Below are 19,618 nucleotides of genomic sequence, written 5' to 3'. Positions count from 1 at the left end.
AAAAGAATAAAATATCTAGAAATAAATTTAACCAAGAAGGTGAAAAGCTTGTACTCTGAAAACTATAAGACATTGATGAAAGAAACTGAAGATGACACAAATAAATGGAAAGATATACCATGCTCATGGATGAAAAGAATTAATATTCTTAAAATGTCCATACTACCCAAAGCAATCTATGGATTCAATGTAAGCCCTATCAAAATACCAATGGCATTTTTCACAGAACTAGAACAAATAATCCTAAAATTTGTATGGAACCACAAAAGATCCTGAACAGCCAAAGCAATCTTGAGAAAGAAGAAAGCTGGAGGTTATCACACTCCCTGATTTCAAACTATACTACAAAGCTATAGTAACCAAAACAGATGGTACTGGCACAAAAACAGACACATAAATCAATGGAACAGAATAGAGATCCCAAAAATAAACCCACACTTATATGGTCAATTAATCTACAACAAAGGAAGCAAGAATATGCAATGGAGAAAAGACAGTCCCTCCAATAAAGAATGTTAGGAAAACTGGACAGCTACATGCAAAAGATGAAACTGGACCACTTTATTATACCATATGCAAAAATAATCTCAAAATGAATTAAAGACTTAAATGTAAGACCTGAAACCATAAAACTTCTAGAAGAAAACAAAGGCAGTAAACTCTCTGACATCAGTCTTAGCAATATTTTCTTGGATCTGTCTCCTCAGACAAGGGCAACAAAAGCAAAAATAAACAAATGGGACTAAACTAAAAAGCTTTTGCACAGTGAAAGAAACCATCAACAAAACGAAAAAGCACTTACTGAATGTGAGAGGATATTTGCAAATGATATATCTGATAAGAGGTTATTATCAAAAATATATATTTAACTCATACAAACTCAATATTAAAAAAACAAAAAATTCAATTAAGAATGGGCAAAGGACCGGAATAGACATTTTTCCAAAGAAGACATACAGATGGCCAACAGACACATGAAAAGATGCCCAGCATCACTAATCACCATGGAAATGCAAATCAAAACCACAATGAGATATCACCTCACACCTGTCAGAATGGCTATTATCAAAAAGACAACATATAACAATTGTTAGTGAGGATGTGGAGAAAAGGGAACCCTCGTGCATTGTTGGTGGGAATGTAAACTGGTGTAGCCACTATTAAAAATCGTATGGACGTTCCTGAAAAAATTAAAAACAGAACTACCATATGATCCAGCAGTTCCACTTCTGGGTATTTACCCAAAGAAAGCAAAAACACTAATTTGAAAAGATATATGCACCCTTATGTTCACTGCAGCATTATTTACAATAGCCAAGATATGAAAGTGTCCATCGATTGATAAATGGATGAAGAAGATATGGTATATATACTTAATAGAATATTACTCAGCCATAAAAAAGAATGAAATCTTGCCATTTGCAACAACATGGATGGACCTAGAGGGTATTGTGCTAAGTGAAATACATCAGACAGCGAAAGACAAATACTGTATGATTTCACTTATATGTGGAATCCAAAAACAGAACTATTAAACAAATAAAACAGAAATAGATTCATAGACACAGAAAACAAACTGGTAGTTGTCAGAGGGGAGGAGGGTAGATGGTGGGGCCAAATATGTGGGGGGGATTAAGAGGTACAAACTTCCAGTTATAAAATAAATAAGTCATGGAATGTAATATAGAGCATAGGAAATATAGTCAATAAGATTGTAATAACTTTGCATGGTGACAGACGGATACCAGACTTATCGTGGTGATCATTTCATAATGTACATAAATGTCAAATCACTATGCTGCACACCTGAAACTAACATAATACTGTATGTCACCTATACTTCAATTAAAAAATAAATACACAGTCCAATTTCTGGCCTCATTGCAATTCAGTTGGCCTACTTGTCTACCTTTACATTGTCTTAATAATTATAGCTTTATAATAAGTCTCCCATCTTGGAAAATAAAAATTTTTTAAATATAATTTTAAAAGTATCCAAAAGATGAATCTCCTAGGGATAAATTTAACAAAACGTTAGAGGAACTTTTCTCTAAAAATTATAAAACATTGCAAAAACAAAACAATGAAGATCTAAAACATGGAGATATAAAGTATTTTCATGTAATTAAAACTTCGGTGATATTGAGACGTCAGTTTTCCTCACATTGATCTATATTTTCAACAAAATCCCAGCAGGCTATTTTGTACAAATTGATATGTGACTCTAAAATTTATATGGAAATTAAAACAACCTAGAATAGTCAAAAAAACTTTTAAAGAGAATGAAGTTGCAAGATTTACACTACTTGATTTCAAGACTTACTATGGAGCTACATGAAATCAAGACAGTGTGGTAGTGGCATTGAGATATACATAGCGTTAAATGAACATAATAGAGAATGCAGAAACAGACACATACATATATATTCAATTGATTTTCAACAAGGCTTCCAAGACAATTCAGTGGGAAAAGGATAATCATTAAATGTATGATGCTGGAACAAATGGATATTCTTTGGAAAAAGAAAATTAATCTCAACTTTTACCTCAAACTATTCACAAGAAATAATCTAAAATAAATCACTGACTTAAATTTAAAAACTAAAACTATAAAACTTATGGGAAAAAAATTTCTTCATGACACTGGGATGGCAAAGATTTCTTAAATAGAACATGAACAGCACGCACTATAGGAAAAACTCATTAAATTAGACTTCATAAAAATTAAAACTTTTGCAAATCAAAGGACTCCACTAAGAAACTAAAAATCAAGCTGCAGACTGGGAGAAAATATTAACAATACGTTATCTGACAAATGGCCTATATCTAATATATACATAGAATTCTTATAGGTGAATAATAAGACAATCAATCCTATTAAAAATGAGCCAAAGGCTGGAACAGACACTTTACAAAAGAAGATATTTGAATGGTCAATAGCCACATGAAAAGATGCTTAACATAATTAGTCATCAGGGAAAAAGCCTAATGAGATACCTCTACATAGCCAATATAATGGCTAATAAATATTCAGTAAGTACTCTAATGAACAATTTTAAAGTCATAAAAAATTGCCAAATTATAAACTTTAGAACAAGTAGGATTTTTTATAAACACATTAATTATTATCTCTACAGAATTTCTTGTGCTATAAATAGAGAATGATTGCTGGAAATACAACCTAAAAATTATAACATTAATTTCTAAGGCCTACTTATTTTTTAATACTATCATCTGTCATCCAATTCCTTGAATACCTAGTTAAACTTTCCCACAACCTTAATTCTGTGGCCCTGAGAGAGTCTCATCACTTCCCTACAATATTTATGAGCTCCATAACCTTACTTCCCCATGATTCTGCCTCCACATTTCTGAGCCCACACATGCTGCCTAAGTAACTCCCCATCTCAATCTAAGCATGAAGCCTAGATACATTTTTTTGTGAGCTTTAAAACTTGACAGAAAATTTGGGAGAACATGAAGAAAGTTACCTCTTAGGCAATAACCTCTTCCCTCCACTGGCTCTAACCATTCAAACCTATCTTGATACTTTTCTTTTCTTCATTCATCTCCACAGAACAACCAATAAGTATGTATCTTTACGCATTGGTGTTTTCAAGTTCTTTGGATAAATACGCAGCAGTGGAATAGCTGGATTATATGGTAGTTCTATCCTTAATTTTTTGAGGAATCTCCATACTGTTTTCTATAGTGGCTGCACCACTTTTCAATCCCACCAGCAAAGTGAAATAAGTCACAGGGAGAAGGTCAAGTACTGTATGATTTCCCTCATTAAGTAGTAAATAATAACAACAACAAACAAACACATAGAGACAGAGATTGGATTGGTGGTTACCAGAGGGGAAGGGGGAAGGGAGGAGGGCGAAAGGGATAATTCAGCACAAGTGTGTGGTGATGGGTTGTAACTAGTATTTGGGTGGTGAACATGATGTAATCTATGCAGAAATAGAAGTATAATGATGTACACCTGAAATTTATACAATGTTATAAACCAATGTCACTGCAATAAACAAAAAATTAAAAAATAAATAAATAAAAATAAAAAAAGTAAAATGTGAAACAAACAAAAAAAAAGAACCAATAAGTACTACAAGTGTCTACAAGAGTCTCATTCTAGCTTAAGCACACACATAGGTTGAAAGTAAAGGAATGGAAAAGATATTCCATGCAAACGGTAACTGAAAGAGAATAGAAGTAGCTATACTTACACCAAATAAATAGAATTTCACTCAAGAACTGTCACAAGACAAAAAGAAAGTCACTACATTGCGTAAAGGGATTAATTCATCAAGAAGCTATAACAATTGTAAATATATATAAACCCAACATTGGAGCACTTAACATTTAAAGAACTGAAGGGAGAAAGAGACAGCAATACAACAATAGTAGGGGACTTCAAACCCCACATTCTACATTGGATAGATCATACAAGCAGAAAATTAATAAGGAAATAGTAGACTTGAAACACTATAGAACAAATAAACCTAACACACATATACAGAACATTCTATCCAACAGCAGCAGAATACACATTCTTCTCAAGCACACATGGATATTCTCCAGGATAGATCATATGTTGGGCCACAAAGTCTTAAAGTTTTCAAGAATATTGAAATCATATCTAGTATCTTTTCTGATGAAAATGATATGAAACCAGAAATCAACATTAGGAGGAACACTAAATAACTCACAAATATGTGGAAGTTAAACTACACGCTCCTGAAAAACCACTGGGTCAAAGAAGAAATCAAAAAGGATATCAGAAAGCATCTTGAGACAAAAAAAAAAAAAACACAAAATACCAAAACTTTTGAGATGCAGGGAAAGCAGTGGTGAGAGAGAAGTTCATAGTGATAATGCCTACAGTAAGAAAAATAAAGATCTCAAATAAACAACCTAAATTTAAACATCAAGGAATTAGAAAAAGAAAAAGCTAAATCCAAAGTTATCATAAGGAAGGAAATAATAAATACAGAGCAGGAATAAATGAAAAAGAGACTAGAAAGACAATAGAAAAAAGCTAGGAAACTAAGTGTTGGTTTTTTGAAAGATAAAATTCACAAACCTTTAGTTACACTAAGAAAAACAGAGAGAGGAATCAAATAAACAAAATTATAAATGAAAGAGGAGACATGACAACTGACACAACAGAAATACAAAGGATTTGCCAAGAAATGGATAATCTAGAAGAAATGCATAAATTCCTAGAAACATACAACCTATCAAAATTGAAACATGAAGAAATAGAAAACATGAACAGACCAATAACAACTAAAGGGATTGTATCCATAACTAAAAATCCCCCAACAAAGAAAAGCCCAGGATCAGATGATTTCACTGGTGAATTCCACCAAATACTTAAAGAATTAATTCAAATCCTTCTCAAACTCTTCTAAAATAAAAAAAGAAGAGGAAAGAACACTTCCAAACTCATTTTATGAGGCCAACATTACCCTAATACCAAAGCCAGATAAAGACACTACAAGAAAAGAATACTATAGGCCATATCCCTGATAAATATAAATGCAAAAATTCTCAACAAAATATCAGCAACTCTAATTCAACAGGACATTTAAAAAAATCATACACCATAATCAAGTGGGATTTATCCCTGGGATGCAAAGATGGATCAACATACATAAATCAATAAATGTGACATACCATATTAATAGATTGAATGAGAGAAATCATATGATCCTCACAATAGATGCAGAAAAAGCATTTGACAAAATTGAACACCTTTTCATGACAAAAGCTCTTGACAAATGAGTATAGAAGGAACATACCTCAACATAATAAAGGACATATATGATAAACCCACAGTTAATTTCATAATCAAGAGTGAAAACCAGAAGGTTTTTCCTCTAAAATCAGGAACAAGACAGGAACACTCTAAGCACTCCTATTCAACATAGTACTAGAAGTCCTAGCCAGAGTAATTAGGCAAGAAAAAGAAATAAAAGAAACCCAAATCAGAAAGGAAAAAGTAAAACTGTCTTTGTTTGCTAGACACAATCTTATAGATAGAAAACCCCAAGGACTTCACCCAAAATCTGTTAGAACTAACAAATAAATTCAGTAAAGTAGCAGGATACAAAATCAACATATAAAAATAACTTGCATTTCTATACAATAACAATAAAATATCTAAAGAGAAATTAAGAAAATGATCTCATTTACAATAGCATCAAAAACAATAAAAAAACTTTAACCAAGGACATAAAACAATGAACATTCTAACAATCTGAAAACAAAATCAAGGAAACAATCCATTTTCAATAACATTAAAAAGAATAAAAATCTTAGGAATAAACTTAACCAAATAGGTAACACTTGTGCACTGACAAACTACAAAACATTGCTGAAAGAAATGAAAGAAGACACAAATAAATGAAAAAACATCCATTTTCATGGATGGACTTAATACTGTTAAAATATATACACTATCCAAAGTGATCTACGCATTAAACACAATCTCTTTGAAAATTCCAATGGCATTTTTTGCAGAAATAAGAAAAAAAATCCTAAAATTCATCTGGAATCTCAAGCAACCCTGAATAGCCAAAATAATCTGGAAAAGAAGAAACCAAGTTGGAAGCCTCATACTTCCTGATTTAAAAACATATTGTAAAGCTATAGTAATCAAAACAGTGTGGTACTGGCATAAAGATAGACAAATAGACCAATGAACATAACAGAAAGTAAAGAAATAAACTTTCATGTACATGATCAAATGATCTTTGACAAGGGTGCCAAGACAACACAATGAGGAAAGGACAGTATCTTCAACAAATGGTGTTTAGAAAACTGCACGTCCACATGCAAAAGAAAGAAGTAGGACTCTTACCTTACACAATACACAAAATTTAACTCAGAATAAGTTAAAGTTCTAAAGATAAAACTTAAAACTATAAAACTCCTAAAAGAAAACAAAGGGGAAAACCTTCATAACATTGGATGTGGCAGTAATTTCTTGGATATGGCACCAAAAACACAGTCAACAAAAGCAAAAATAGACAAAGGGACTACATCAAAATTTAAAATGTCCGTAGATCAAGGGAATAATGAACAGAGTGAAAAGATAGCTTATAGGATGGGAGAAAATATTTGCAAATCATGTATCTGATAAGGGGCTAATATTCAGAAAATATAAAGAATCCCTATAACTGAACAACAAAAAACAACGTTATTAAAAAATGGGCAAGGTCTGAATAGACATTTCTCCAAAGAAGACAGACAAATGGCCAAAAAGCATATGAAACAATGTTCAACATTTAGCATTCAACATGATTTCTCTAATCATTAGCAAAACACAAATCAAAACCACAGTAAGACATCACCTCACACCCATTAGGATGGCCACTGTTAAAAAAACAGAAAATAACAAGTTGGAAAGGATGTGAAGAAACTAGAATTGTTCTGCACTGTTGAGGGGAATGTAAAATGGTGCGGTCACCATGGAAAACAGTATGTCAGTTCCTCAAAATATTAAACATAGAATTACCATACTAATCAGCAATCTACTTCTGGGTATACAGCCAAAAGTACTCAAAGCAGGATCTAGAAGAGATATTTTCACATTCAAGTTCATTGCATTCATATTCAGCATTATTCACAATAGCCAAGAGGTGGAAGTAATCCAAATGTCCATTGATGGGTGAAAGGATAAAGAAAATGTGGTACATTAAAACAGCGGGATATTATTCAATTTAAAAAAAAAAAAAGGAAATCCTGTTTAACGCTACAACATGGATGAACGTTGAGGACATAACGCTAAGTGAAATAAGCCAGCTGCAAAGAGCCAAATAGTGGTGATTCCATTTATATGAAGTATCTAAAGTAGTCAAACTCAGAACAGAAAGCGAAATGGTAGTTGCCAGGGGATGGGGGAATGGGAAAATGGGGTGTTGTTCAATGGGTACAGAGTTTCAATTTTGCAAGATGGAAAAAGTTCTAGAGATCTGTTGCATAACAATATGAATACAGTCAATACCACCACACTATACACTTAAAAATAGTTAAGATCATAAATTTCATATTATGTGTTTTTACCACTATGAAAATTTTTTTAAATTAATTCTAAAGAAGAAACACACAGACTTTGGTTTCTGGTCAGGCACATAAAAAGCTTGGAAGTCACCAGTCAGTCCTAACAAGTAAAAAGCTGAACAAACTAAAAAATCAATAACTCTTTATGAATACATAAGAAAGGTGAAGTCAGAGGGCAAATATCTGCCCCCAAAACTAGAGAGACTGACAGGTGAATACAGAGAACCACAAAATAGCAAAGCAGAAGCCCATCAACTTCAACCTTTGTGGGAACCCATGTAGGAAAACCTGAATTGTAATTGACAAATTGCTCAAGTATCAGTGTGGGCAAGTCTAAGAGACAGAAAAACTCCATAGGGACCCAGTCATTGGAAGAGGGGCACACTTTTCTAAGTGTTACCTCCTGAAGCTCTACCAGGTTCTCACAGTGAATATTAGAGAAAACCCCCTTTGGACTTCCAGCATGGGGAGAGGAAAAAGAACCATTTTGAAATATGCCAGAGCACTCTGTTCTTTTTAACAAGGTCTGCCATCAGGAGAAACTATTTAACCAGAGCCTAACCTGCTGGGGTTTTATCAGAGGCAGACTGACCTGGGGGAAGGGAAAAGACCCAACTCCAGTGAGCTCTAGCCTTCCACATGGAGGAAGGAAAATATACAATTCCAGCCCACTTCAGCCATCCTGTCTCACTGAGAAGCACTGGTAAAGTTCACAATCCCGGGGCACAAGCTCACCAAAAGACTGAGACCTAATCACAGGACTACAGAACACTTCCCTTCCCCCTTCCCACATTACCCCCACTTTAATAAAGGCTTATTTACAGCAGTTCCCTTTACCCAGTACATCACATCCCGTTATCAAGAAAAACTTACAAGACACACTAAAAGGTAAAAAACACATTTTGAAAAGACAGAGTAAGCATCAGAACCACACTCAGGTATGGCAGGAATATTGGAATTATCAGACCAGGAATTTAAAACAACTATGATTAATGTTTGAAGGGCTCCAATGGATAAAGTAGCATGCAAGAACAGATGAGCAATGTAAGCAGAGAGCTGAAAATTCTTAGAAATAGAAATAAAAAAGAAATATTAGAAATATGGGGCCGGCCCCATGGCTTAGCGGTTTAAGTGTGCACGCTCCGCTGCTGGCGGCCTGGGTTCAGATCCCGGGCACGCACCGACGCACCGCTTCTCTGGCCATGCTGAGGCCACGTCCCACATACAGCAACTAGAAGGATGTGCAGCTGTGACATACAACTATCTACTGGGGCTTTGGGGAAAAAAAATAAATACATAAAATTTTTTAAAAAATTATAAAAAAGGAGTGACGTCAGCATCATGGCGGAGTGAGCTTTCCCGTGAATTCTTCCCCCACAAAATACAACAAAAGTAACAGCCACAGACCAACAACGGAATCCCAGACAGTCAAAAGCTGGAGCGGAGGGATCCACACTGCCGCACATCTGAGAGTGGAACGTGCTGGGCCCCCGGAGGAAGTGGGGAGAGGTAAGGAGAACTCCGCTCCCTCCCCATCAGATCAGCGATCCGGTCCGCGCGGCTCCCAGAGAGGGGGGAGGGGCGGCCCTCGGCGGGAAACTGTAGCTCTTCGGGCTCTCTCAGCCAGTGGGAAACTCCCGCACAGAGGGCTCAGAGGAGCCACAGGGCTACCATCAACATCTGAGCACCCCAGAGAGCGGATAAAGAGGGGCAAACGAGAAGCCTCCCACGTCAGGGACCCAGAGGGCAAAAGAGAGAGCTCCCCACTCCCCGCAACCTGGAGTCTGCAGCTCGACCAGATCTAGCGGTCCGAGGCAGACCTGAATAAACTGGACTGGACCCGTGGATCGCAGTGGGGAAAAGAAACAAAACAAAACAAAACAAAACTGCGGATCGCAGCAGAAAAACTGGGGCAGAGCGCAGGGGGCTTAGACTACACAGCCCTTTACCACCACACAGTGGCGGCAGGTGGAAATTGCAACCAGAGACTTCCAGGATGAGGAAAATCAAAACCAACACAGGAACCACAATGCAAAAATATATGAAATCACCAGACCAGAAACAAAATGACAAGCACCCAGAAATCAACCCCGAAGACACAGAAATCCATAAACTAAATGACAGAGATTTCAAAATAGCTATCATAAAAACACTCAATGAAATACGAGACAACACAGACAAACAATTAAATGAGATTAGGAGTTTCTTCACAAAAGAGATTGAAATCATAAAGAAAAACCTATCAGGGCTGATGGAGATGAAGAACACAATGGAGGAGATAAAGGAGAATCTGGAATCTTTAAAGAACAGAGCTGACAATATGGAGGAAAGAATTAGTACTTTAGAGGATAGGAATACAGATATACTCCAGATGGAAGAAGAGAGAGAACTAAGACTAAAAAGAAATGAAGAAAGACTCCGAGAAATATCGGACTCTATTAGAAAATGTAACATAAGAATTATAGGTATTCCTGAGGGAGAGGAGAGGGAAAGAGGAACAGAGAGCCTATTCAAGGAAATAATAGCTGAAAAATTCCCAAATCTGGGGAAGGAGCAGGAAATACCAGTAAGCGAAGCCAACAGGACTCCTATATATATTAACAGACAAAGGCCTTCACCACGGCACCTAGTGGTAAGGCTAGCCAGGGTCAACGACAAAGAAACAATATTAAGGGCAGCTAGACAAAAACAAAAAATAACGTACAAAGGAACTCCCATCAGGCTCTCAGTGGATTTCTCAACAGAAACTTTTCAGGCTAGAAGAGACTGGAATGATATATTCAAAATACTAAAAGACAAAAACTTTCAGCCAAGAATACTCTATCCAGCAAAAATATCCTTCAAATATGATGGAGAAATAGTAACTCTCCCAGATAAACAAAAGCTAAGGGAGTTCATGGCCACGAGACCGCCACTACAAGAAATACTCAAGAAGGCCCTCAGGCCTGAAAACAAGAAGAGAAAGGGAACACAAAGCTTGGAGTAAGGAGAAAAGTAGGTAGACAAAATCAGAGAAATAGTAGATCTTTACCGGAATAGGTTAGCAACCACTTAAATACTAAACTCAAAGATCAAAGGAAGAAATTCACCAAAAATAAATTTAACCTCATCACTGTAAACACACAGCCACAACACAAGATAGAATAAGGTATAACAAGAGCAACTTAGAAGGGGAAGAGGAAAGTGACTGAATTGACTTAGTATAAGGAAATAGGAGGCTATCAGATAATGGACTATCTCATACAGAAGATTTTTCGCCCAAACCTCAAGGTAACCACTAAACAAATAATCAAATTAAAACCACATATGATAAACAAAGAGAAAACTAGAAGAATCATAAGACAGAACAACCAAACTGAATTGGCAGTCCAAAACAAATGGGACAAGAAACAAAGGAAATGCAAAAGAACCAGAAAATAAGTGACAAAACAGCAACATTCAACCCTCATATTTCAATAATTACCCTAAATGTAAATGGATTGAACTCTCCAATCAAAAGATACAGAGTGGCAGGATGGATTAAAAAGCAAGACCCAACAATATGCTGCCTTCAGGAAACACATCTTAGCACTAAAGACAAGCACAGGCTCAGAGTGAAAGGATGGAAGACAATACTCCAAGCTAATGGCAAACAAAAGAAAGCAGGTGTTGCCATACTCATATCAGACAAAGTAGACTTCAAGATAAAACAGGTTAAGAAAGACAAAGAAGGGAAATATATAATGATAAAAGGGACACTCCATCAAGAAGACATATCACTTATAAATATATATGCACCCAACATAGGAGCACCAATGTACATAAAACAACTATTAACAAACCTAAAAGGAGAAATCAACAACAACACAATAATAGTAGGGGATCTTAACACCCCACTTACAGCAATGGATAGATCATCCAGACAAAAAGTTAATAAAGAAATATTAGACTTAAATGAAAAACTGGACGAGATGGACCTAGTAGACATATACAGAGCACTCCACCCAAAAACAGCTGACTACACATTCTTCTCAAGCGCGCATGGAACATTCTCTAGGATAGACCATATGTTGGGAAACAAAGCAAGCCTCAATAAATTTAAGATTGAAATCATAACAAGCATCTTTTCAGACCATAAGGCTATGAAACTGGAAATGAACCAGGAAAAAAAAACTGGGAAAGTGACAAAAATGTGGAGATTAAACAACATGCTACTGAACAACCAATGGATCATTGATGAAATTAAAGGAGAAATCAAAAACTATCTGGAAACAAACGAAAATGATAACATGCCATATCAAACCATATGGGATGCAGCAAAAGCGGTCCTGAGAGGGAAACTCATAGCGATACAAGCCCACCTTAACAAACAAGAAAAAGCCCTAATAGGCAACCTTAAATTACACCTAACAGAACTAGAAAAAGAAGAACAAACAAAGCCCAAAGCCAGCAGAAGGAGAGAAATAATAAAAATCAGAGCAGAAATAAATGATATTGAGACCAAAAAAACAGTAGAAAGGATTAATGAAACAAAGAGTTGGTTCTTCGAGAAGATAAACAAAATAGACAAACCCTTAGCCAGGCTAACTAAGAAAAAAAGAGAAAAGGCTCAAGTAAATAAAATTAGAAATGAAAGAGGAGAAATTACAACGGATACCATGGAAATACAGAGGATTATAAGAGAATACTATGAGAAATTATATGCCAACAAATTGGACAATCTAGAAGAAATGGATAAATTCTTAGACTTATACAACCTCCCAAAATTGAACCAAGAAGAAATGGAGAATCTGAATAGACCAATCACAAGTAAAGAGATTGAAATAGTAATCAAAAACCTCCCAAAAAATAAAAGTCCAGGACCAGATGGCTTCTCCAGTGAATTTTACCAAACATTCAAAGAAGATTTAATACCCATCCTCCTCAAACTATCCAAAAAATAGAGGAAGATGGAACACTTCCTGAATCATTCTATGAGGCCAACATCACCCTGATACCGAAACCAGACAAAGACAATACAAAGAAAGAAAATTACAGGCCAATATCGCTGATGAACATTGATGCAAAAATCCTCAACAAAATATTGGCAAACCGAATACAACAATATATTAAAAAGATCATACACCATGATCAAGTGGGATTTATACCAGAGACGCAGGGATGGTTCAACATCCGCAAATCAATCAACGTGATACATCACATCAACAAAACAAAGAATAAAAACCACATGATCATCTCAATAGACGCAGAGAAGGCATTTGACAAGATACAACATCCATTTATGATAAAAACTCTCAATAAAATGGGAATAGAAGGAAAGTACCTCAACATAATAAAGGCCATATATGACAAACCCACAGCTAACATCATACTCAACGGGGAAAGACTGAAAGCCATTCCTCTGAGAACAGGAACGAGGCAGGGCTGCCCACTCTCACCACTCCTGTTCAACATAGTACTGGAGGTTTTGGCCAGAGCAATTAGGCAAGAAAAAGGAATAAAAGGAATCCAAATAGGTAACGAAGAAGTGAAACTCTCACTATTTGCAGATGACATGATTGTATATATAGAAAACCCTAAAGAATCTGTTGGAAAACTGTTAGAAACAATCAACAACTACAGCAAGGTTGCAGGGTACAAAATCAATCTACAAAAATCAGTTGCATTTCTATATGCTAATAATGAACTAACAGAAAGAGAGCTCAAAAAGATAATACCATTTACAATTGCATCAAAAAGAATAAAATACCTAGGAATAAATCTTACCAAGGAGGTGAAGGACCTATACAATGAGAACTACAAGACATTATTGAGGGAAATCTACGATGACATAAAGAAATGGAAAGATATCTCATGCACGTGGATTGGAAGAATAAACATAGTTAAAATGTCTATATTACCTAAAGCAATCTACAGATTCAATGCAATCCCAATCAGAATCCCAATGACATTCTTCACAGAAATAGAAAAAAGAATACTAAAATTTATATGGGGCAACAAAAGACCCCGAATAGCTAAAGAAATCCTAAAGAAAAAGAACAAAGCAGGAGGCATCACAATTCCTGACTTCAAAACATACTACAAAGCAATAGTAATCAAAACAGCATGGTACTGGTACAAAAACAGACACACAGATCAATGGAACAGAATTGAAAGCCCAGAAATAAAACCACACATATACGGACAGCTAATTTTCGACAAAGGTGCTAAGGACATGCAATGGAGAAAGGAAAGTCTCTTCAATAAATGGTGTTGGGAAAACTGGACAGCCACATGCAAAAGAATGAAAGTGGACCATGTGCTATCGCCATTCACAAAAATTAACTCAAAATGGATCAAAGACCTGAAGGTGAGACCTGAAACTATAAAACTCATAGAAGAAAATATAGGCAACACACTATTTGACATTGGGTTTAAAGGAATCTTTTCGGATGACATGCCTACCCAGACTAGGGAAACTAAAGAAAAAATAAACAAGTGGGACTTTATCAGACTAAAGAGCTTTTATAAGACAAATGAAATCAGAATCAAGATGAACAAACAACCAACCAGCTGGGAGAGAATATTTGCAAAACATACATCTGACAAGGGGTTGATCTCCATAATATATAAAGAACTCACACAATTGAACAACAAAAAAACAAACAACCGATCAAAAAATGGGCAGAGGAAATGAACAGACACTTCTCCAAGGAAGATATACAGATGGCCAATAGGCACATGAAAAGATGCTCAACATCACTAATCATCAGGGAAATGCAAATCAAAACAATACTAAGATACCACCTCACGCCCGTTAGAATGGCTATAATCACCAAGACAAAAAACAACAAATGTTGGAGAGGATGTGGAGAAACAGGAACCCTCATACACAGCTGGTGGGAATGCAAATTGGTGCAGCCTCTATGGAAAACGGTATGGAGATTCCTCAAAGAATTAAAAATAGAGATGCCCTATGATCCAGCCATCCCACTACTGGGAATCTATCCAACGCACCTGAAATCAACAATCCAAAGAGGCTTATGCACCCCTATGTTCATTGCAGCATTATTCACCATAGCCAAGAAGTGGAAGCAACCTAAGTGTCCCTCGACTGACGATTGGATTAAGAAAATGTGGTATATATATACAATGGAATACTACTCAGCCATAAAAAAAGACAAAATCGTCCCATTTGCAACAACATGGATGGGCCTGGAGCATATTATGTTAAGTGAAATAAGCCAGAAAGAGAAAGACAAACACTGTATGATCTCACTCATATGTGGAATATAAACCAACACATGGACAGAGAAAACTGGACTGTGGTTACCCGGGAAGTGGGGGTGGGGGGTGGGCACAAGGGGTGAAGGGAGTCATATATGGGGTGATGGACAAACAAAAATGTACAACCCAAAATTTCACAATGTTAGAAACCATTAAAATATCAATAAAAATCAAAAAAAAAAAATTATAAAAAAAAAGAAATACAAAAAATTGTAAAAGAATTTAATGCTTTTGAGGAGCTTATAGGTAGACTGGACATGACTGAGGAAAGACACCCTGAGCTTACAGATTATCTCAATAGAAACATCCAAAACTGAAAGCAAAAAGAAAAAAACAAAAGAGAATACCCAAGAACTGTGGGACAAATACAGAAAGTGTAACATACATGTAATGGGAATACCAGAAGAGAAGAAAGAGAGAAAGGAACAGAAGAAATATCTGCAACAATGAAGAATGAGAATTTCCCCAAAATTAATGTCAGGCACCAAACCACAGATCCGGGAAGCTCAGAGAACACCATACAGGATAAATGCCCCCAAAAAAAATCACACTTAGGCATATCATTTTCGAACTACAGGAAATCAAAGACAAAATCTCGAAAAAAGCCAGAGGGGAAAAAAGAACACCTTATGTATCAAAAAGTAAAGATAAGAATTACACCTGAATTCTCCTCAGAAACCACACAAGCAAGAAGAAAGTGGAATGAAATAGTTAAAGTATTGAGAGAAAAAATATCAACCTATAATTCTGTACACTGAAAAATTATCCTTCTAAAGTGAAAGAGAAATAAAGACCTTCTCATAAAAACAAACATTGAGACGATTTGTTGCCAGTGGACCTGTCTTGTAATAAATGTTAAAACAAGTTATTTAAAGATAAGGAAAATGATATAGGTCAGAAACTCAGATCTACATAAATCAAGAGCATTAGAGAAAGAATAAGTGAAGATAAAATAAATGTTTTCTTTTCTTTTTTTTTTTTTTTTTGGTGAGGAAGATTAGCCCTGAGTTAACATCTGTTGCCATCCTCCCCTTTTTTACCGAGGAAGATTGGCCCTGGGCTAACAATCCGTGCCCATATTCCTCTACTTTATATGGGACACATGCCATAGCATGGTTTGAAAAGCGGTGCATAGGTCCACACCCAGGGTCCGAACCTGTGAACCCTGGGCCACCAAAGTGGAGACGAGAACTTAACCACTATGCCACCAGGCCGGCCCCTATTTTCTTATTTTTAATTGATCTAACTGATAACAGTTTGTTCAAAATAATAGTAGCAACAATTTATTTTATTATGCATGCTTATATATATATACATATATACACCTATGTATGCATAAGTTAAATGAATAACAACAATAACACAAGGGACAAGAGTGAGGAATTAGTATTATTTTGTTATTATCAGGTACTCACGCTACCTGTGAACTGTTATAGTGTTATCTGAAAGTGGATTTGAACTAGTTATAAATGAATATTGCAAACTCTAGGGCAACCACTAAAAAAGTGAAAAGAAAATGGAACTATAACTGATACACTGATATATGCTAAGAAAGGAGAAAAAAATGGAATCATATAAAATGCTCGGCAGATAACATGAGTATCATGGTGGCATAGACCGTCCCTCATTTTTGTCCCCCTCTTCAATAACAAAAATTCAGTACCAGTCATGAAAGGCACCTCTGTGGGAGCTGTGAAACCCAGCAACACATGCCAAGGGACCCAGGAGGAGTCACATCCACCTGTGCATTGGGTAAGAGGCAGACAGACCTTGGTGTCAGCTGTGGAACCTACAGGACACTGTGAACCACTTTTGGCCCCTCTTGGCTGTGGTCCCGGAGTGCCTGCAGAAACACTGTTTGGAGAATCAACTACAGACAAAAGAGCTTTTGTGAAAGTACAGTACTCCAGAGGAGAAGTTCCAGCAAAGTTCATTTTGCTCCGCTGAAGCAAAAAAAAAATAACGTATTTGTATGCATTGGAGTGGGTAAGAGGAACAGCTGGACTTGTCAGCATCATCCCTCCCCCAAGGCAGCACACTTTAGGGCTAAATGAGATGGTCTGTGATTACAGAGAAAGTTAGAGAGTGGATGAACACCCAGCTTCCCCAGCTGTGCAGGACACTGCCAAGGAGAATCATTTTTGTCACAGCATCCTGAGTATTAAATAGGGAATCCATGACTAGGGAACCACGTATGGCAACGAATGTTAACTAGACATTGTGGTGATCATTTTGCAATACATACAAATATCAAATCATTATGTTGTATACTTGAAACTAATGTAATGTTGTATGTCAAATATACCTCAATTATATAAATAAATAAATTTTTAAAATTCATGAGTAAAATTTCTACTATTATATCTTATTCTTTAGGAACTTGCTTTCGTGGTTGGAGGATGTGTTCCGTTGGCCTATATGTGGGCACAGAGACTTCCGTTTCTGTCTATCATGGAGCATCAGGGATCAGAATTACCCTTTCACTTTGAACCAATTAAAATCTGCACAAGAAATATATGAAACAGCAATATTCAGACATTGGAAAACAGAAAGTGCAAGGTATTGATCCCTGAAAGAAAGAAAACCAAGGAGAAGAGCCCTAGAGTGACCCCAGCTTACTGCCTGGAGTCTCCAGGCCACAGCATAAGAAGGGGAACACAAACAGAGTCTACTGGTCTCCTTGAGTTCACAGACAAAGGTTAGAGTTTGGAGAGGCCAAAGCAGTGAGAATTCACAGGGCACAGTAGTAGAGAGAAGACAGCCGCACAGAGTGAGAGAAGCTCCACAGATGTGCAGAGTGTTCCCCATGATGTAGAGAGAGGCATTCACTATCCACGCCAAAGCTCTAGATACTACCCCACCTAGCCAGTCAGGGCTCTCCTGGGTCAGAACACTCTCTAGAACATGGGAGCACTGTAAAATGCAAAGCTGTCCCTGGTTTAAACACAGCAACATTTGAGGTTAAAGCTGAAGTTGAAAGAGGGCAGGATTCCCATCAACTTTTTACAACCAACTCTTATTTTCCACTTCTAAACTATATTCCATAGCATATATTACATGATTGTTTTAAAATTCTCTCCAGTGTTAAGACATAAGCAAGGTAATTTCTCCTTTCTGTTGACAAGTAGTCAGAAACTTGACGTACTAGTTCCAGCAGCTCTTTATATTCATGAACTGATAGGTACTCAGCCGCAGTCAGAGCATTAGTGTATATGAGATCATCTATAAGTCACAGTAACAAAATCTACAAATGACCTCTTAAATTTATCACTGCTCCACCTCAAGACCCGCCACCCTGCAACATTTTGCTAGCATATTCGAATCACAACTAAAAGTTCTCTATTTCAAGTTATATCAGGGTACTCCTCAAAAACGAGTCTATTTTTGGTAGCATTTAGCCTAAACTTGGAATTTCAATACTTGCTTGACAGCCAGTTCAATTGTATGGCTCCAAACTCCAGGGAATCTATGTTGTTACCTTACTTTAGATTATAGAAAATTATAGAGATCAATGCACTCAACAGAGGTTATTAACACAACAATGCTTAAATGCGTGGAAACTTATAGAAAATTATAAAGATCAATGCACTCAACAGAGGTTATTAACACAACAATGCTTAAATGCATGGAAACTTACGTGGCTCAGCTGCAGAAACATCTATAAATTCTTCAGTTGAGTGAGTTTTTATGAATTCTGAAATAATTAATAGTGAATGTGTCATAAGTTTCAAATATCAATTATATGTATTGAGTTTAAATTTCAGAGTTTTTGTTTTAAAAACTCATTGAAGAGAAAAACAACTCTAAAAAAATAACAGACCTGCCAACACTGTAGATCCTCCCAGTCAGGCAACAAGTGGTAATATCTGAAAGAACGTCTATAACAACTGAGTGAGGTAAACTCATCATTTTCTCAACAAAACTTGTTTTGCCTCTTATATTCTCTTAGTTAATGCTACCATCACCTAATCTCAGTTCCTTTCATATCCAATCACCAAGTTTTGCCAATTTTACCAATAAATATTTCTCAAATCTGCCCCTTTCTTCTCATTTACCTGTGCTCTAATATAAGCACTTATCACAAATCTAAGATACAGCAATAAATTTCCTTTCTTACTTCCAGTACCCACATCTAGCTCCTACAATGTGGCCAGAATAATCTCTTCAAAATTAAATCCATGGCAAAGATGTTAGCTCAGTGCCAATCTTCCTCAGCAAAAAGAGGAAGATTGGCAACAGACGTTAGCTCAGGGCTAATCTTGCTCACCAAAAAAAAAAAAAACAAAACTTAAATCCAATAATA

General features: G+C 36.1%; 1 protein-coding gene across 1 annotated transcript in view; it reads right to left on the bottom strand.

Annotated features, from left to right (window-relative positions):
- CCDC7 (coiled-coil domain containing 7) overlaps positions 1–19,618 on the bottom strand; it is a 403,315-nt gene that overhangs the window by 312,392 nt on the left and 71,305 nt on the right. Inside the window, 1 exon segment of the mRNA XM_058532824.1 lies at positions 18,953–19,009. Coding sequence (XP_058388807.1) covers positions 18,953–19,009 — 57 coding nt within the window.

Source organism: Diceros bicornis, chromosome 36 (genome assembly GCF_020826845.1).
Source record: "Diceros bicornis minor isolate mBicDic1 chromosome 36, mDicBic1.mat.cur, whole genome shotgun sequence".
In the NCBI taxonomy this organism is placed as follows: Eukaryota; Metazoa; Chordata; class Mammalia; order Perissodactyla; family Rhinocerotidae; genus Diceros; species Diceros bicornis.
The sequence above is the reverse complement of the archived record's forward strand: the minus strand, read 5'-3'. Positions and strand labels throughout refer to the sequence as shown.